General features: G+C 31.1%; 1 protein-coding gene across 1 annotated transcript; it reads left to right on the top strand.

Moving 5' to 3' along the window:
* The first annotated feature begins 954 nt into the window (after positions 1-954).
* LOC107452139 (uncharacterized protein CG3556) lies at positions 955-13,803 on the top strand. The gene is made up of 10 exons (XM_016068451.3): positions 955-1,170; positions 2,877-3,032; positions 4,717-4,839; positions 5,644-5,962; positions 6,615-6,877; positions 8,828-8,985; positions 9,217-9,403; positions 11,049-11,223; positions 12,169-12,308; positions 13,694-13,803. Exons 1-10 carry the CDS (start codon positions 1,119-1,121, stop codon positions 13,753-13,755), a joined length of 1,635 nt encoding a protein of 544 aa, XP_015923937.2. The 5' UTR covers positions 955-1,118; the 3' UTR covers positions 13,756-13,803.
* Positions 13,804-14,505: the final 702 nt, after the last annotated feature.

Here is a 14,505-nt window from a genome sequence, read left to right as displayed (position 1 = left end):
GATGCCCTCATCACCATTCAAACTTGGTGCACAGAGTGGAAAATGGCTATCTCACCTTCAAAAAGTGCAACTATTAATTTCTCTAACAAACGTCTCTCACCTACAACTCAATTAACAATTTTTAACGAACGAATTCCTCAAGTTAATTCCATCAAAACTCTCGGCATCCACTACACTGCAAACATTTCTTTCCTCTGTCATTTTCCATACCTAAAAGTGTTTAGTTTCCATACCTAAAAGTCCATACCAAAACCGGGAACTCAATTACCTCCGGACTAACTCAAAATACCACAAGCGTTTCCCCTTTGATCACCCTGTTAATAAAACTTACCTCAATCAACTCCCAAACCGAAAATACGATGTCTTAATTTCGCGTCTCCGAAGCAACACAATCCAACTTAACGCAATATATGCAAAAATAGGGCTCGTAGACTCCCCTTTGTGCGACCACTGTCAACATCCTGAATCTGCTATCCACCTCCTCTTTGAATGCAAAAAGTTTGAACATCGGAGACAAACACTGCCGCCTCAATCGGAGTTTTCCCACTCTCCCTTCACCGTCTTCTTAGTTATGACCAATATGATAATCTTCTTAAAAACTTAGTGGATTTCTTAATTTCAACTAAGCGTTTCTACTCTCCAGTTTTCAAATCCCTAATTAAATACAGTCACACATTTTTAAGTTTTTATTTTAAGCCTCTCTTAGCGCCTGGGAAAAAGAGTTTTTATTCATTAAGAATTTTGTTTTGATGAACGTGTATCTCTAAAATTGTTGGTACCACTAAATGTTAAATTTTAATTTTATCAAATCAACCTCTCCAAAAGTGTTTTGGAAAAATATTTAATTTTGATCTCCATAGTAAATTTGTTTCGCTTCTTCAAGAGCAGCGTATACTCTCACCATCTCATCGCCATCATCATCACCACCAACAACTCAACTCACAAAGATACACCTTACAGCAAGGGAGATAAAGCGAGTAGCAGGGATCCCCCCCTCCACATCATCATCAACAGTCATGTTTTGACGTCATCATTTAGACTTTTATAAAGTGCAGTCACAGAGTGCTGTGCATTCCTTTAAGTAACAGAATTCTCTTAATCACTTTTAATTATCGAAAATGATTAGATATATTTTGATGTTGTTTACGCTTGGTTTTACAACTGCCAAAGGTAAAACATGTTTTTAACTTTTTCATAGAGTTAATTTGGGATTTTAACTTCTTATTTAGTACGGTTAATCCAAAAAAATCATCTCGTCGAAATTATTACCTTTACGGAATTTCAGATGATATTGTGATATTTTTATATACTTTTATAGCATTGCGCTCAAAAATATATTTCTTGTATGTTCTTTTAGTATATAGTGTCCTTTCAATATCATACTTAAAATTAGAATATTTAGAAGGATATTTAGGGTGAAATATCTCTCTGGTGTAATAAATTAGTTATACTTAGTTCTAAACACATGACTGGTAATATCTTATAAGAATTTAATTGCATTAATTATGATTTAATATTATAAATAGATAAATTTAATTTCATAGTTTGAAACTTTAAGTTATTACAATTATGAATGTTTCTTGATGTAAAACTTTGATTTTGGGTAAAAATAAAATATATATTTTTTGAACTATCGAAAAAGCATCTTACATAATGAATAGATATTAACTTGATAAGTCAAGTCTACTAAAATTTTATATAAAATTATCTTCAAATGCTATATTAAAGTTCAGCGAAAATTAATACTGAATATTTTGTTGTCGCATATAACATTCTGTTTTAAACTACTTTCGATTTGAAAAGACTTTTTTTTTAAATACAGATTAACTAAATTATTTTAAGTAATTAAAGTTTGTTACTATTTTATCGCAACTATAGCAAAGTGAAATAAATATTATTAGAATTCCTTTTAGTTTGCAATAAGCAACACATATATTTGCATTTATCAATGTATATGCTTCTATTTGCAGTACATTTTTTATTAATTGAAAGTCTCTTTTAATAGAAAATACTTTAGATTTCTTTCATATTTAAATTAATATCTTAATCTTCGTAGCTTTATGTCCTGGTGTTTCCATCCAGGGCTAAAGAGAGAATAGAAGAGCTAGTTCACACCTTTAAAGAATCTCTCGCCGTGCCAAACCTCCAATTTTCGCCGTGCCGAAACTCCGATTCCCATATTTAAATACTATGAATGAAAATTTTTTAAAGTACAACCAATTGTGATAAATGCTTTAAATTAGAAACAGAAGTTCTGGAACTGTAAGAGAAATGAAACTTTTGAAAAGGACATTAGAAATAAATAAAGAAAATAAAAGTTAAAAAAGATAAACTCAATTGAAAAGTATTAATAATTAAAGTTCTAATTTTATAAGTGTTTAATGCAGTTATTCTAAATAAATTATTCTAAATAAGTTATTCTAAATTCCAACTTCTGTCAGCAAATAGTTACTATAGAATTGGCCAAAATTAGAAAGTTTTTAAACGGACTTCCCCCTTATAGTGTCGAAATTAGTTTATTGTATTTAAAATTTGTGTTAATAAATCTTCAAGGTTTATTTTCAAGCTCTATTTATTTTATTAGTTAATTTTCAAGCTGTGCCTGAGACTAATTTCATAATCATAAATCAATCGAAACTCAATCTTAGCCAGTTTTTGTTAAATTCTTTATTCTTGGTTCTAGTTGGGATCTTTTTTTTTAAGGTCTTAGTTCTTCAATCAGGTCTAGTTCAGAAGTTTGACTTGGTTATTTTGATTAGATGTTTAAGTGAATAGATTTCGGTTTTTCACTTGTGTTCTTAATTTTCTCAACTTATCCGATCAAGTTGAAATTTGTTGTATTTATATCATTACTGATTATTAAAATGTTTTTATAGGAGAATTCGTGAGCACTCTATCATGCAAATCGAACGAGTTTCAATGTTTTAACGGACAGTGCATCAAAAGAAATCAATGGTGTGACAAAACTACAGATTGCAGAGAAGACAAATCGGATGAAAGATTTTGCTCAAGAGGAACTTTTCCAAATGAAGGTACGCATTTAAAGTTTCAAATTATGTATATTGTTAATAAGCATAGTTAATAAATGTTCAATATCTTTTGAAAATACTAAGGTTAAAGACTTTAAATTTTTTTAAGCCATAAAAGGTAGTTTGCAAATTAAATACTGCCTACTAGACTGTGTAAATCTGTGTTTAAATTAGTATTTTTAAATACTAATATAATTAGTATTTAAAAATTAAATTTAGAGGTTTTATTTCTTAGTGGTGGTTTTATCTGTAATAAACGTTTGAATGCTCCTTTATTGACTCGATGTTTTTAGGCCATCCAGTAGGCTAAGATGCTGAATTTTTTACGATTTATAAATTCATGATCAAACGTCACATCAAAGATAGATATAAAAAGAAATCCTGAGTTTCTAAGTTCGTTTTTTAGAAAAATACCTTTATATATATTCTAAGTTCGAAAACTGCACGAGATCAATAATTTTTAAAATCCAAGAGGCAAATTTGTACTCTGCTATAACGTTAGTCTTAAATGTTTTGAGTACTGAGATTACTTTTAAACTTGTAAAAATTTATTTTGAATGACATATTTCAGGATAAATCTTCTCAAATTTGGACAAATACAAATTTTGTCCTTTGGACAAATACAAACTACTTTCTGAGTTCGCAGTTAAGAATGAGTCCTGCTGTAACGCTATTTTAATAAGTTTCAAAATTTATGCGGGACTCTACTTTAGAAAGAACCTTGACTTTAGAAAGTTATAAACTTAGGTCCCCGACGACAGAGTTAACGACACGCAACCACGGATAAAAATTGAAAAGAAATGCAAACTTCTGAAAAATTAACTTATTATAGATGTCAATAGTAATCCCGGAATAATTCCTGTAATGATCCCAGAATATGAATTTTTATAATGAATTTCCAGAATAAGAAATTCAGGATTAAAATTTAAATTTTTGAAGCAAATGTTTAAAAATTAAACGTGTGTAGTTTTAAGAAGTAAAGATCTATTAATAATTGTGTTAAATTGCAGAATAACGAATTGGCCTAATTTCATTAAAATCAGTTCCTGTAATTTTCCTGAAAGCCACTCCTTTCTAGCTTTACTCTGGCAGCAACAGAAACAAATTTAGCCATTATTAATCCGTAAAGTAATCGTTATTATTAAAACCAAAAATGCTAACACAATAGATGAAATAAACTCTCCACGAGTCTTTTTGAGTAAAATCCTAGTATACGTTATACTCGTAGAGCGATTTGAAAAAATGCAGATATGATGGATGTCTCAACTCTTGGTGAACCGGTCAGTGACCCATTGCCTTTAACATCAGTAGGGTAGAACCGGTAAATGCACACCAGGCAGTCACATTAAGAGAGCAAAACTAAAATTAAACTATTTGAAAAATGCCTTATAGTCTAATTTTTAATTGCAGATTCCAAACTTTCTTGCCTTCCCGGACTTGCATTAACTGATGAGTACTACTTAATACTATTTAGGTTATTTGTTATGAAACTTATAAACTTTTTATATAAAGACTTGTAAAATTCAGATTAAAGTGTTATCGTGATCTGAAACTTCACTTAAGCGAATTTATGCCATGAAAATTAAACAGTGTTAAAATCAACGTCCAATATTTGATTAGAAAAATTATTTTAAGTTGCACCGTCCAAGTAAAACATAGATCATAAAGTAGCGTTGTCTTTTTCTAGATCCCAATCAATGTAGACTGGAACCGTTACTGTTTTTGTGTCGTGATGGAACTTGCATTCCTATAGTTGGTAGATGTGATAAAGCTTATGATTGTCCAGATAATTCAGATGAGATGAACTGTAGTAAGATTTATTTTGTACTATTTTGATTTTAGATCTTTAGAGTTTCTAATCAAATTTAAAATCAGTAAATTATATTAAAGTGTAATCTATCTTGGTCAATAATAAGACTGAAAATCTTACCCTTATTTGAAGTAATTAAAAAAAAATTTGCATTTAAATGTAAATAATTTTCAATGCTTGAGTTCCTATATTTAAAAAAATTTACTTCAACAACTTATTTTAAGAGCAATGTCTCAAAAGTTTAATTTGACGCAATTTTCTTAACTTTCAAATGAGTTTAAATCGTAGTTGTAGTGCACAGTATATTTAAAACTTTACACGAAGTTTCAAAAAAGTTACTTAAATTTAATCATACTTTTAGCGAATTTAATGTCAACCATTAGCATTTTAATAAATTTAGGCATAGATTATCAAATTTTAGTTCACAAAAGTAAAGATTTATCATTAGATTATTTTACTTAGTGTATATTCCTTTATCAAAGTGAGTTTGACAAAACTGCTGAATGAAAAGCAGTAAATTTGATATTTCCAAGAACTGAAGATGCTATAGGGAGTTGTTATTCTATTTTAACTCTTTCTGATATAGAAAGTTTTGATTAAAATAAAAAGATTAGCGAGCGAGACCATAAATTGTGGATTCCAAGTCTATACTTAAGCTCTATTTTTTTCCTCAAAAATTTTGGAAATTTAATTCCAAATAGATTATATTTCTACAGATTTGTAATTTTTAGAATAAGTGTTACTGTTGCGGTAAAAGTTTTATAAAATGTATTCTTTATACCTAGCCTTGTTTAACTGTTTCAGGTGTCAACTCTTACAGAAATAATAACGTACTTCCAGAACCTGTTAAAGCCCAAAGAATTCAAAACAGGCCTTCGTACAATTACCGCTACTTAGAAGGCAGTTCCTATACCGATCTTCCGTACGAAAACTTCAAACTGCAGCTGAGTTCGGCTCGTGACTGGATAAAATCTCAACAAGAAAAGAACTATGGGTGGGGTGACTACACAGCCAGAGCAGTCATTTCAATGTACTTGTCAAGAGTAAATGTGTTTCCGAAGTCAGAAGAAGACTTACTTATGGACAAACAATTGGATATTGAACTATTTGTAGCTTTAAGGAGGTGAGCTATTTAGGTACTAGAGTAGCCTCAGAGTAAGGAGTTATAGCGATTTTGATAAAGTAATTTCTTACCGTGTATTAAATATGTAGTAACTTTTGAGTTAAAAATTTAAAGTTTCCATAACCTACGTAGATTAAAAGTTTTACTTTTCAAAGAATTTATTGATAAATTAGGTTTTAATTAAAGACTGAACACTAGAGTGGCAACTAAAAATTAACCTTTGATCTGGTGCCTTGATTTATTTAACTGTAAAAAAAATGGTTTGGCTGAAAACCACGCTCTCTATTTTCAAACTAAACTGTGGATCAGTTTTAGTTTTGTCTTAAGCAAATGCTAATTTCGTCAGATTTTGGTGATTTATTTTATATTTTTGAGATTTTTAATATGCATGCTTTTTGAAATTCTAAATATATATGAAGGGTGGTCATTCCGTAATATCCAGTATAAATCTTTATGCGAACTCCAAAATTTTGTTATGTGACGAAATACTGAAATCCAGTACCTTAAATTTACTCATGTATGAGAAAGTAACTTTCTGTCATTGAAAATTGTATTTTGCTAATTGTGTTTAAGAATTGTTCCTTTTCATACAAATTGAGTATGTAGTAAGTTTTAGTAGCCAAAAATGCTAACTAAATCTTTTTTTATTCAGAAATGAGACTAACACACTGTCTCTCTGTGAATTGGCGCTCTATATAAATGCATTGCTGGCTGCTTGCAAGAACCCTAGAAATTTCTACGGATATAACTTAGTAAGCATTCTACGGGAAAGAGCAGATAAAGTAAACTTGATGACTCGGTTTGTAAGTCCACTCGTCCATTTGACGTTATGCCTCAGTAATACTACAGAGCCAAGAGATGTGAAATCCCTTCAAGAAATTTTGACAGCGAATCAGAGTATCGTGAACAAAGTCGGTAAGTCTCACTTAAAATGTCTTTTTCTTATTACAGATGCTATATTGCTATCATTTTAACAGTTTTTAAAATTTACAGTTAAATAAATATGAAGTTTTACATTTATTTACATTACTCTGGAGAAAGCCATAGTGAAAAGTTTTCATCCTGGGCTTTCGAAATAAAAGCAAACAAAATAGGCTTAGGTTGCTAGGTTCATAAGCGTATATCTGTTGACAGGGGTGAAAGCGAGACTGAAAAAAGAAAAGGCTGGTAGTAAAACCATTTCAGTAATTGCTAATTTTCGGGAGGAGTTTACTTATTCTTTTTTAAACTATTCAACAACTTCTACTTTATCCTTAAGAAGCAGATTTATGTATATACTAAAATCTTAAAGAAATCTTGGAAGTTACACATTATTTTTCTCATAAAAAATGCTATAATAAAATGTCTTTAGTACCAGTTTTTCATCTTTTCCGTCTTGCTATATAAGGGTTTTCAGCCATGTCTGTTCATGACACACTCAGTGTCCCTTACTATTGAGCAACAGTGGCAGAAGAAAAATGAACTAGACAAAGCAAAAGGAATGAGCTATCAATCTGAATATAAATTATAAATGTTTCATATTCAACATTTTTGAACTTCGCCATTGCTTCATAACAAGTCTTTAAATTTGAAGCCTACTTTACAGAATTTTTATTATCACTATTTGAGTGTATTTTAGTATTCTCAGTTTTCACTTGGCGTTAAAAGTAAGATTTTGAGTTTTTTATAAAGAATCTTCAGCAACAAATTATTAATCTAGTGAACAAGTGTTCTAATTGAATTTTATAACCGTTGGTGAATAGTAGACCCTATTTTTCAGTTTGCGACTAATGTAAAACCCGTTTTCTTGTAATTTAGAACCAAACCTAGAAGACAAGGGAACTCAAAGATCAAGTATTGGGAGAAACTTGCCTTCGTATAGGACTTTTTGATGGATTCATCCCTCATTTGCGTTGCATGGAGAAGACCTCGAGACACTCCCATCCTTAGCCTGAAGGCAAGGAGACTCTAACTCAAGATCCGTCTACCACTGAGGATATTTCACGTCAGCACTGTGGTCTGTGCAAGCCAGATGCGGAATCCGTATCGAACCTAGTTCACCTCATTTGAAGGCGAAAGCTCTATCCCCTGAGCCGGCTCCCATTCAACTCAATTTTATAACTGTTGAAGAGCCAACCCAATTTTTAGGTTTACAACCACTATTGTTAAACTGCGTAGCCTTCTAGTTTTTAACCTAATCCAGAAGACAAGAGAACTCGTGTATGGAATGTAGGGATAAATTTGCCTTCGTGGAGGACTTTTTAATTGAACTAACTTGCATATGCGTTACAAGGTGAGAACCACGAAAACCTCGCATGCTTAGCCTGATGGCAAGGGGACTAATGTAGACGGGTAGACTGACCATTCAATTCATTGCCATAAATGTCATTGGAAAATGTTAAGTATGAGAAATTCCATCGGACAATGGCTCGCCGTAAAGTCAAAACAAACGGGATTGCTTTAAGGTAGAATAATTTCGCATAACGCTCGCATCCACACAGTTAATCTGCTGAGAAGTTAGATTTCGCATGAAAACAACAATACTTCCGTGCAGCAATAATTTTACCTTCCCTCATTTAAAACGTTCCTAAAGAGGACATTCATAGTCTTAGGACACATTCTAAATGTGAGGTGAGATGGTGGTTCTGTCACAGCAAACTTTCCTCTAAGACTGAAATTGATCATCTATTGTTCCTGTGAGCGGAATGTATTATCGCGCTTGTCAATAACTTTAGAATAAAACAAATTCCTTTGCCACATTGTAGATGTTCAATATTTTCAATTTTTGAAACTGTCTAAATGAAATATTCTGTACTTGTTTATTCATGTAGTAAAAGTTTCGTAACAAAACAGGAATGTATTTAATTATGCTAATTTCTTTTTCAGACATTATATCCCTTGCCGTTTTAGCTTCGTCTTGCATTATTAGAGATGAGCGCTACAGTCACCCTCAATTCCGTAGAAGATTCGCAAATCTGCTATTGAACAAGATAAATGATTCTGGTTTACCCGGAAATATTTACGAGCTCTCACTTGCTATGCAGGTAAGTGCTAAGTAATTTAAAGCGGTTCGGCAATGCTTAAAGTAAGATTTTTAAATTGTTCTCATAGTCGTGAAAGTAAAATAAACCATAAAAACTAATCGTAAAAAATTATCTTTTCTACTAGACTTAGTTCGGTTGCAGTATAGATCTCTTGTGGTTCATTTTTCTTGCCTCTAACCTAATCCAACAAAACTGAAAAAAAAGATATTTATAGTGCAAATTTCTTTCCAGGCCTTGAATGCTGCAGAAGTTGATCCTCTTGAATGGGGAAGGGATGTAGCAATAGAATCCATTCTAAGGAAGCAGACTGAAAATGGGTCATTTGGTGATGTCTTGGGAACATACTATACTATTCCAGTACTATCCGGGAAGTCCTTATTATCTCTTTCTAATCACTGTGGCCAAGACTTCTCAAATGGTAGCTATATTGCAAACCAGCATTATCTTAAATTCATTTCGAATGTATATTTTGGAGTGCAGATAGAAGTGGCCAAGGCAATAATTGGTAGAAATGACCCTGTGTCCAAATATCTTAAAGGCCAGTTTCTGAATATCTAATGCCCAAGGTACTGCAGTGGCAGTCTTTAAATAGCTCTTTTTTTCACAGAATTTCCAGCTTCTAGAATGCATGACCTTACTCTCACCGCTACGAACACTGATAAGAGTAAAATTAGTCTCTTATCATTCTCGCAGCTGAGAGTAAACTTTTGTTTAGTCACTAATATTAAATTTTACTTGGTCACTTTTGTGTTGAATACTCTGCATTTTCCATAAACTTTCTTTTCTCACTAAACTTTTATTTTAAATTTGCATAACTTAGCTGCCTAAGTTTTGTAAGTTTTTAAATTTCAATCATGCTACTTTTAGTTTTTCATGTGTGGATATTGAAAATTAGCAGTCTAAAAGTTTATCACTTTGTATGTCTGCCTTCGGAAACCCACAGAATCACATTTAAGGAAATAAAAACTACGAAAATACAAATCTTATCAATTAGAAGTCACATTGCTGTTGAATCTAAACTCACAGGATATGCCTAAACGATTTTCTAGTTCAAATGACTAATTACAAGGCCACGAAGTACAAAGATATGGGTTAAAGAAGCACTCAGTTTTAACTCGCACGAGTGAAACTAGTTTTAGAAACTAAAAATGCTAATGATTAAATATGAGGTGGGGTGGTTTAAGGGGATAAAGCTCTAGACTCATAATGAAGTGAACCACGTTCTACTCCCAGCGATAACTGGTCTACACGAACTCCGCACCCAGCTCACAGTGCTGACTTAAAATATCCTCAGTGGTCGACTGATCATGTGTTAGAATCCCCTTGCCTTCAGACTAACTGTTGGAGGTTTTCGTAGCTTTCTTCTCCATATAACACAATTGCTGCTACGAATTAGTTTCTCCCAGTAATTGAGCCAGGAGTTCCCTTGTCTTCAGGATATGGTTCAAACGTACGAGATTGCAGCGGTGGGCATTGCTAATCGTAAACACTAAATTCAGTAAATTGCTCAATGACTGTTATAAAATAAAATGATTAAGTCTAATAAGTAATTAATTGCAACTTTAAACAAATGAGAAATTAATATTTTAAATTTCGGTTTTTAACTAAATGTTGCAATTTAAAGATTTTCTTTAAATCCTCAATCATTGGAAACTGGAGTGATAAAAGTAGTTATATGCTAAATTCCAGATATTAAGTGTAAATAGCTCTTAAACACAGATGACGAAAAACAGGGCTGACATGTTACGGCAATTCCAAATTAGTTGTTAACACTTAAAATAACGTGTCAGAATCTCTGCAATTTGAAATTTCTCTGCAGGAGAGTAAGGATTTATACATATAAAGCGAATGTCTTAGACTTTGAATATAGACTTGAAGTTCAAAAGTTAAATTAAGTTTTCGAAATTTAATGTTTATTCTTAACTTCTGTTAAATACGAAATAAATTTTTCAAACATTTTTAACTAATTTGAGAAAATAATGTTAAATGTTTCAATTTTGACAAATTACTATTTTAAGCGTTCATTTTTGTTATTAACATTAAACTACCTAATTTTTTATTAGGAAAGACTCCCTTAGACGTCCTGAAGAATACAAAGGAAAGGAAAATTTCCGTCACTTACACTTTGCATTTTGGTGATCCTATGGAAATGTCGCAAAAAATCACACTTCAAGTTGCAGAGGGAACAAATTTCCTGGATGTCATGAGATTGGCAGAGGAAGAAAACCCAAACTTCAGGTTTGAACAAATTTAAACTTTACTAACTTAATAGACTTAAAACATTAATTGTTGTAGAGCCTTACATTCTCCCTTTATGAAATTTTAAACCAATTAAATATGACGTCACATACTATAGCCCAGATAAATACTTAATAGGCTCTTTTCAAAGAAGTTCAATTTTGATCTTTAAGAGTTTAAGGCAGATAGGTGTCACATAACCACAGTGGCTAAAACAAATCGTCGTAATTTTATACGAATCTTAAATTTTTACCATTGAAATATGATTAGATTGCTAAATCCACGTGAATTACTATTTTAAGGACTTAAATGGTTAGTGGTTCAAAACCTTTCCTCTTTGTTTAACAACGGAGTTTATCTAAAGTTTGTAAAATATTTGCTTGTAGTACTGTGGCTTCTGTTTTCTACTCCATATTTATATTCTCAATGCATCTGTTTTGTTTCATGAGAAGAACTAACATGAAGTCAACATAAGCTTAAAAGCAATCAAGACACAAAATATACAATTTCAAATTTTAGTAATTTACAAGTTTGTAATCTTTTAATCATTGTAACTTTCTCGAATTTTAGGTCTTATAGTAATACGGAAGTTTAAATTGTCTAAAATCTAATAAGTTTTATGGTATTAGCTGCTTAATAACTCAAAATACCATTTTGAGGTCCTTTATCATTTCATCTTTATAAAATGCTTATTTGCAATAACCTTTGTACTTAATACTTAAACTATTTTATCAGACATTAAAAAAATTTTTTAAATTGGTAACTTTAAGATTAATGTTTAGAACGGAAATTGTGTATAATAGTTAATTGTAATAATTTAATCTAATCTTCTAATGATTCATATTTAAGTTTTGTATAACCTAAGAATTGGCCATCTTAATAGATTTTGCAAATGAATATTTTGTTTCGCATTGACCTATAATTTCACACTAATGTATTTTGCAGGTTCAGTTTGGATGAAACTAAAGATATACCATTTGTCTACTCAATCGGAGGTGTGCCAAATGACGCAGAGCGTGGATTATATTGGACATTGTATGTTCAAAATACTCGGAATCCTTCGGACTACATTCTTTCCGGACGTAGTAAGTATTCTAGGACATAATTTTTTGCAAGTTATGTTTATATTTTCCTTTAATATTTTGAATAGATAAGTAGACAGTTCATGTAAAGCTTATTGAACTGCCAAACAAACTATGTTTATATTTCGATTAAACCTATATTGTGAGCACATTTTAGCTAATGGAAATACTGTTTTACAAATTTTAGTTCTCTACGAGCAACTTTGAAAAGTTATTAAGGAATTTAACCCCTACCTTTTCAATCCCGTGAGAATAACTAGGTAAAGTTTTTGCCATCTATTTTTCGCTCCAATGTGTTCAAAAGTATCTCTCCAAAAAGGTTGTTTTAATCTTTCTGATGCCCAAGTCAATGTTTATTTCTAAATCTATACACCAGGTGGCAGTACCATACTATTTGTGGAAGGCCTAGGTTATTTTAAGCTTAATCTTAGTACTAATCGCGTGTTTTCTAACTGTTTCATTGTAAAATATTGTAAATTTGAAAGCCCAAATAAAAGTTAAATTAAGTTTTGACACTAATTTTTATAATTTTAGATTATTTCAAAATATAATACATTTAGACTGCAGCAAAATATTAAGATTGTTTAGATAAATTTCTTAAATTTATAAAAGTCTAAGGCATAACTTTACTTACCACCTATTCCATAGTTCTGGAGCAAGTTTTTTAATCCATGCAATTACATACTAGAATTTCTTTCGTCGTCTAAAATTGCCAATAACTTTGCAAACTATATATCTGCATATATTTTTAATTTATGTGTAATGCCTGATTAGCAATTTTCAAAGTATCGCAATTGAATTTTTCAAACTATTTGCCCGTTCTGAACCTTTACGATGTAATATTAGCTTTTCTCTTTAAGATAGTGTTGAATAACTTTCTGTAAAATAAGTCTTGAACAAAGCTCAATCAACCTCTATCTTGTGTTTATTAATGTAATACTCGTAGTTTAGCTTTCATTTTCTCAGCCAGGCAGAATACCGCGTCTACTTGAAGTATACGTTACTCAGATTTCAAAACTCGGAAAATTGAACAGTATTTCACTGGAATAAGAGTAATCGTTCAGTTTAATGAAAACCCTTCAAGTAATATAACTAGAATTAATGTTACTGAATTGTAAATTTTTCAACGCAAATCACATTTCTACCCATACGGTAATAATTAAATACGGATAATCTTCGTGATCGTTCCTTCCAATATGGTTATCTTTCTTGAATCAACCGTAGAGTATTTCGCAGTCGGATTTACTTTAAGCATATTTATCTAAAGTTTGAAACGTCAAGTTCTTGAGGCCGTTTTGACAGCTAACTGCCGTGGCACGTGGCTCCTGAAATATTTAAATCTTATGGTAAATATTGATGTAAATTAATTTCTTAAATTTTTATTTCAGATATTGAAGATCTAATTCCCATTAACGGAGAAGAGATTAGATTTTGTCAGAAACAAATCTAAAACAACTTGTTAAGTTTTTAAATTTTTGTTAATAAAATGTTAAAACTATGTGGTTTGTTTTTTTTTTTTACTTTCCCGCTGTGTTAAATTTATCTTGTCTTGCTCATCGCAATTTATTCGATTTAACCTATACTGGCAATTCTAAGTATCGTTACGGATTTTTAAAAGGATTACTGTAAATCTTAAGAAAACTAGGATTATAAAATCTGTATTATCAGAGTTAACGAAGAACGAAGCATAATTCAAAATTAGAAACTTTAACTAGACTCTTGATACTAAATTTAAATCAATAGAAAATGTGCAAAGATTTTTTGAAGCAACCTCATACTGTGTTTATATTCTAAACTTGTTCTTTCTAAATTTACTGAATTTTTTTTTCCAGATTTTTATAACGTAACTCTAAGCTTTCCAGAGATATTAAAATCTAGCTTTAGAAACTGAATGGCGTTTTACTTCCCCTTGCTTTGGTATTTGGAAGCAAAATATAGCATACGAGGTAAAAACACTATTTTAAACGTAAAATTTTTAATCTGAATCATTTGAGTAATTGTTTTAAGAACGTATCAATTCTTTCAGTGCATTTTTATTTTCGACATCTTGAATGGCTCTACAAACAAAATCATATCTGCTTATTCAATTTAAACTCCAAATTGAGTGTTGAACATTTTTTCAATTACTTTTGCTACTTAACTTTTCAAAGAAGATTCTAATTTTTCTTATTTTGCATTCTTCAAGCTCTCCTCTGTTGGA

Source organism: Parasteatoda tepidariorum, chromosome 4, assembly GCF_043381705.1.
Source record: "Parasteatoda tepidariorum isolate YZ-2023 chromosome 4, CAS_Ptep_4.0, whole genome shotgun sequence".
Lineage (NCBI taxonomy): Eukaryota > Metazoa > Arthropoda > Arachnida > Araneae > Theridiidae > Parasteatoda > Parasteatoda tepidariorum.
Note: the sequence above shows the minus strand (reverse complement) of the source record. Positions and strands in the feature narration are given on the sequence as shown.

Coding starts and splice junctions, on each gene's coding strand:
- LOC107452139 (XM_016068451.3), top strand. CDS start 1,119: ATGATTAGATATATTTTGATGTTGTTTACGCTTGGTTTTACAACTGCC. Junction 5,963..6,614: donor CTATTTGTAGCTTTAAGGAG/GTGAGCTATTTA, acceptor TTTTTTATTCAG/AAATGAGACTAACACACTGT. Junction 12,309..13,693: donor CTACATTCTTTCCGGACGTA/GTAAGTATTCTA, acceptor TTTTTATTTCAG/ATATTGAAGATCTAATTCCC.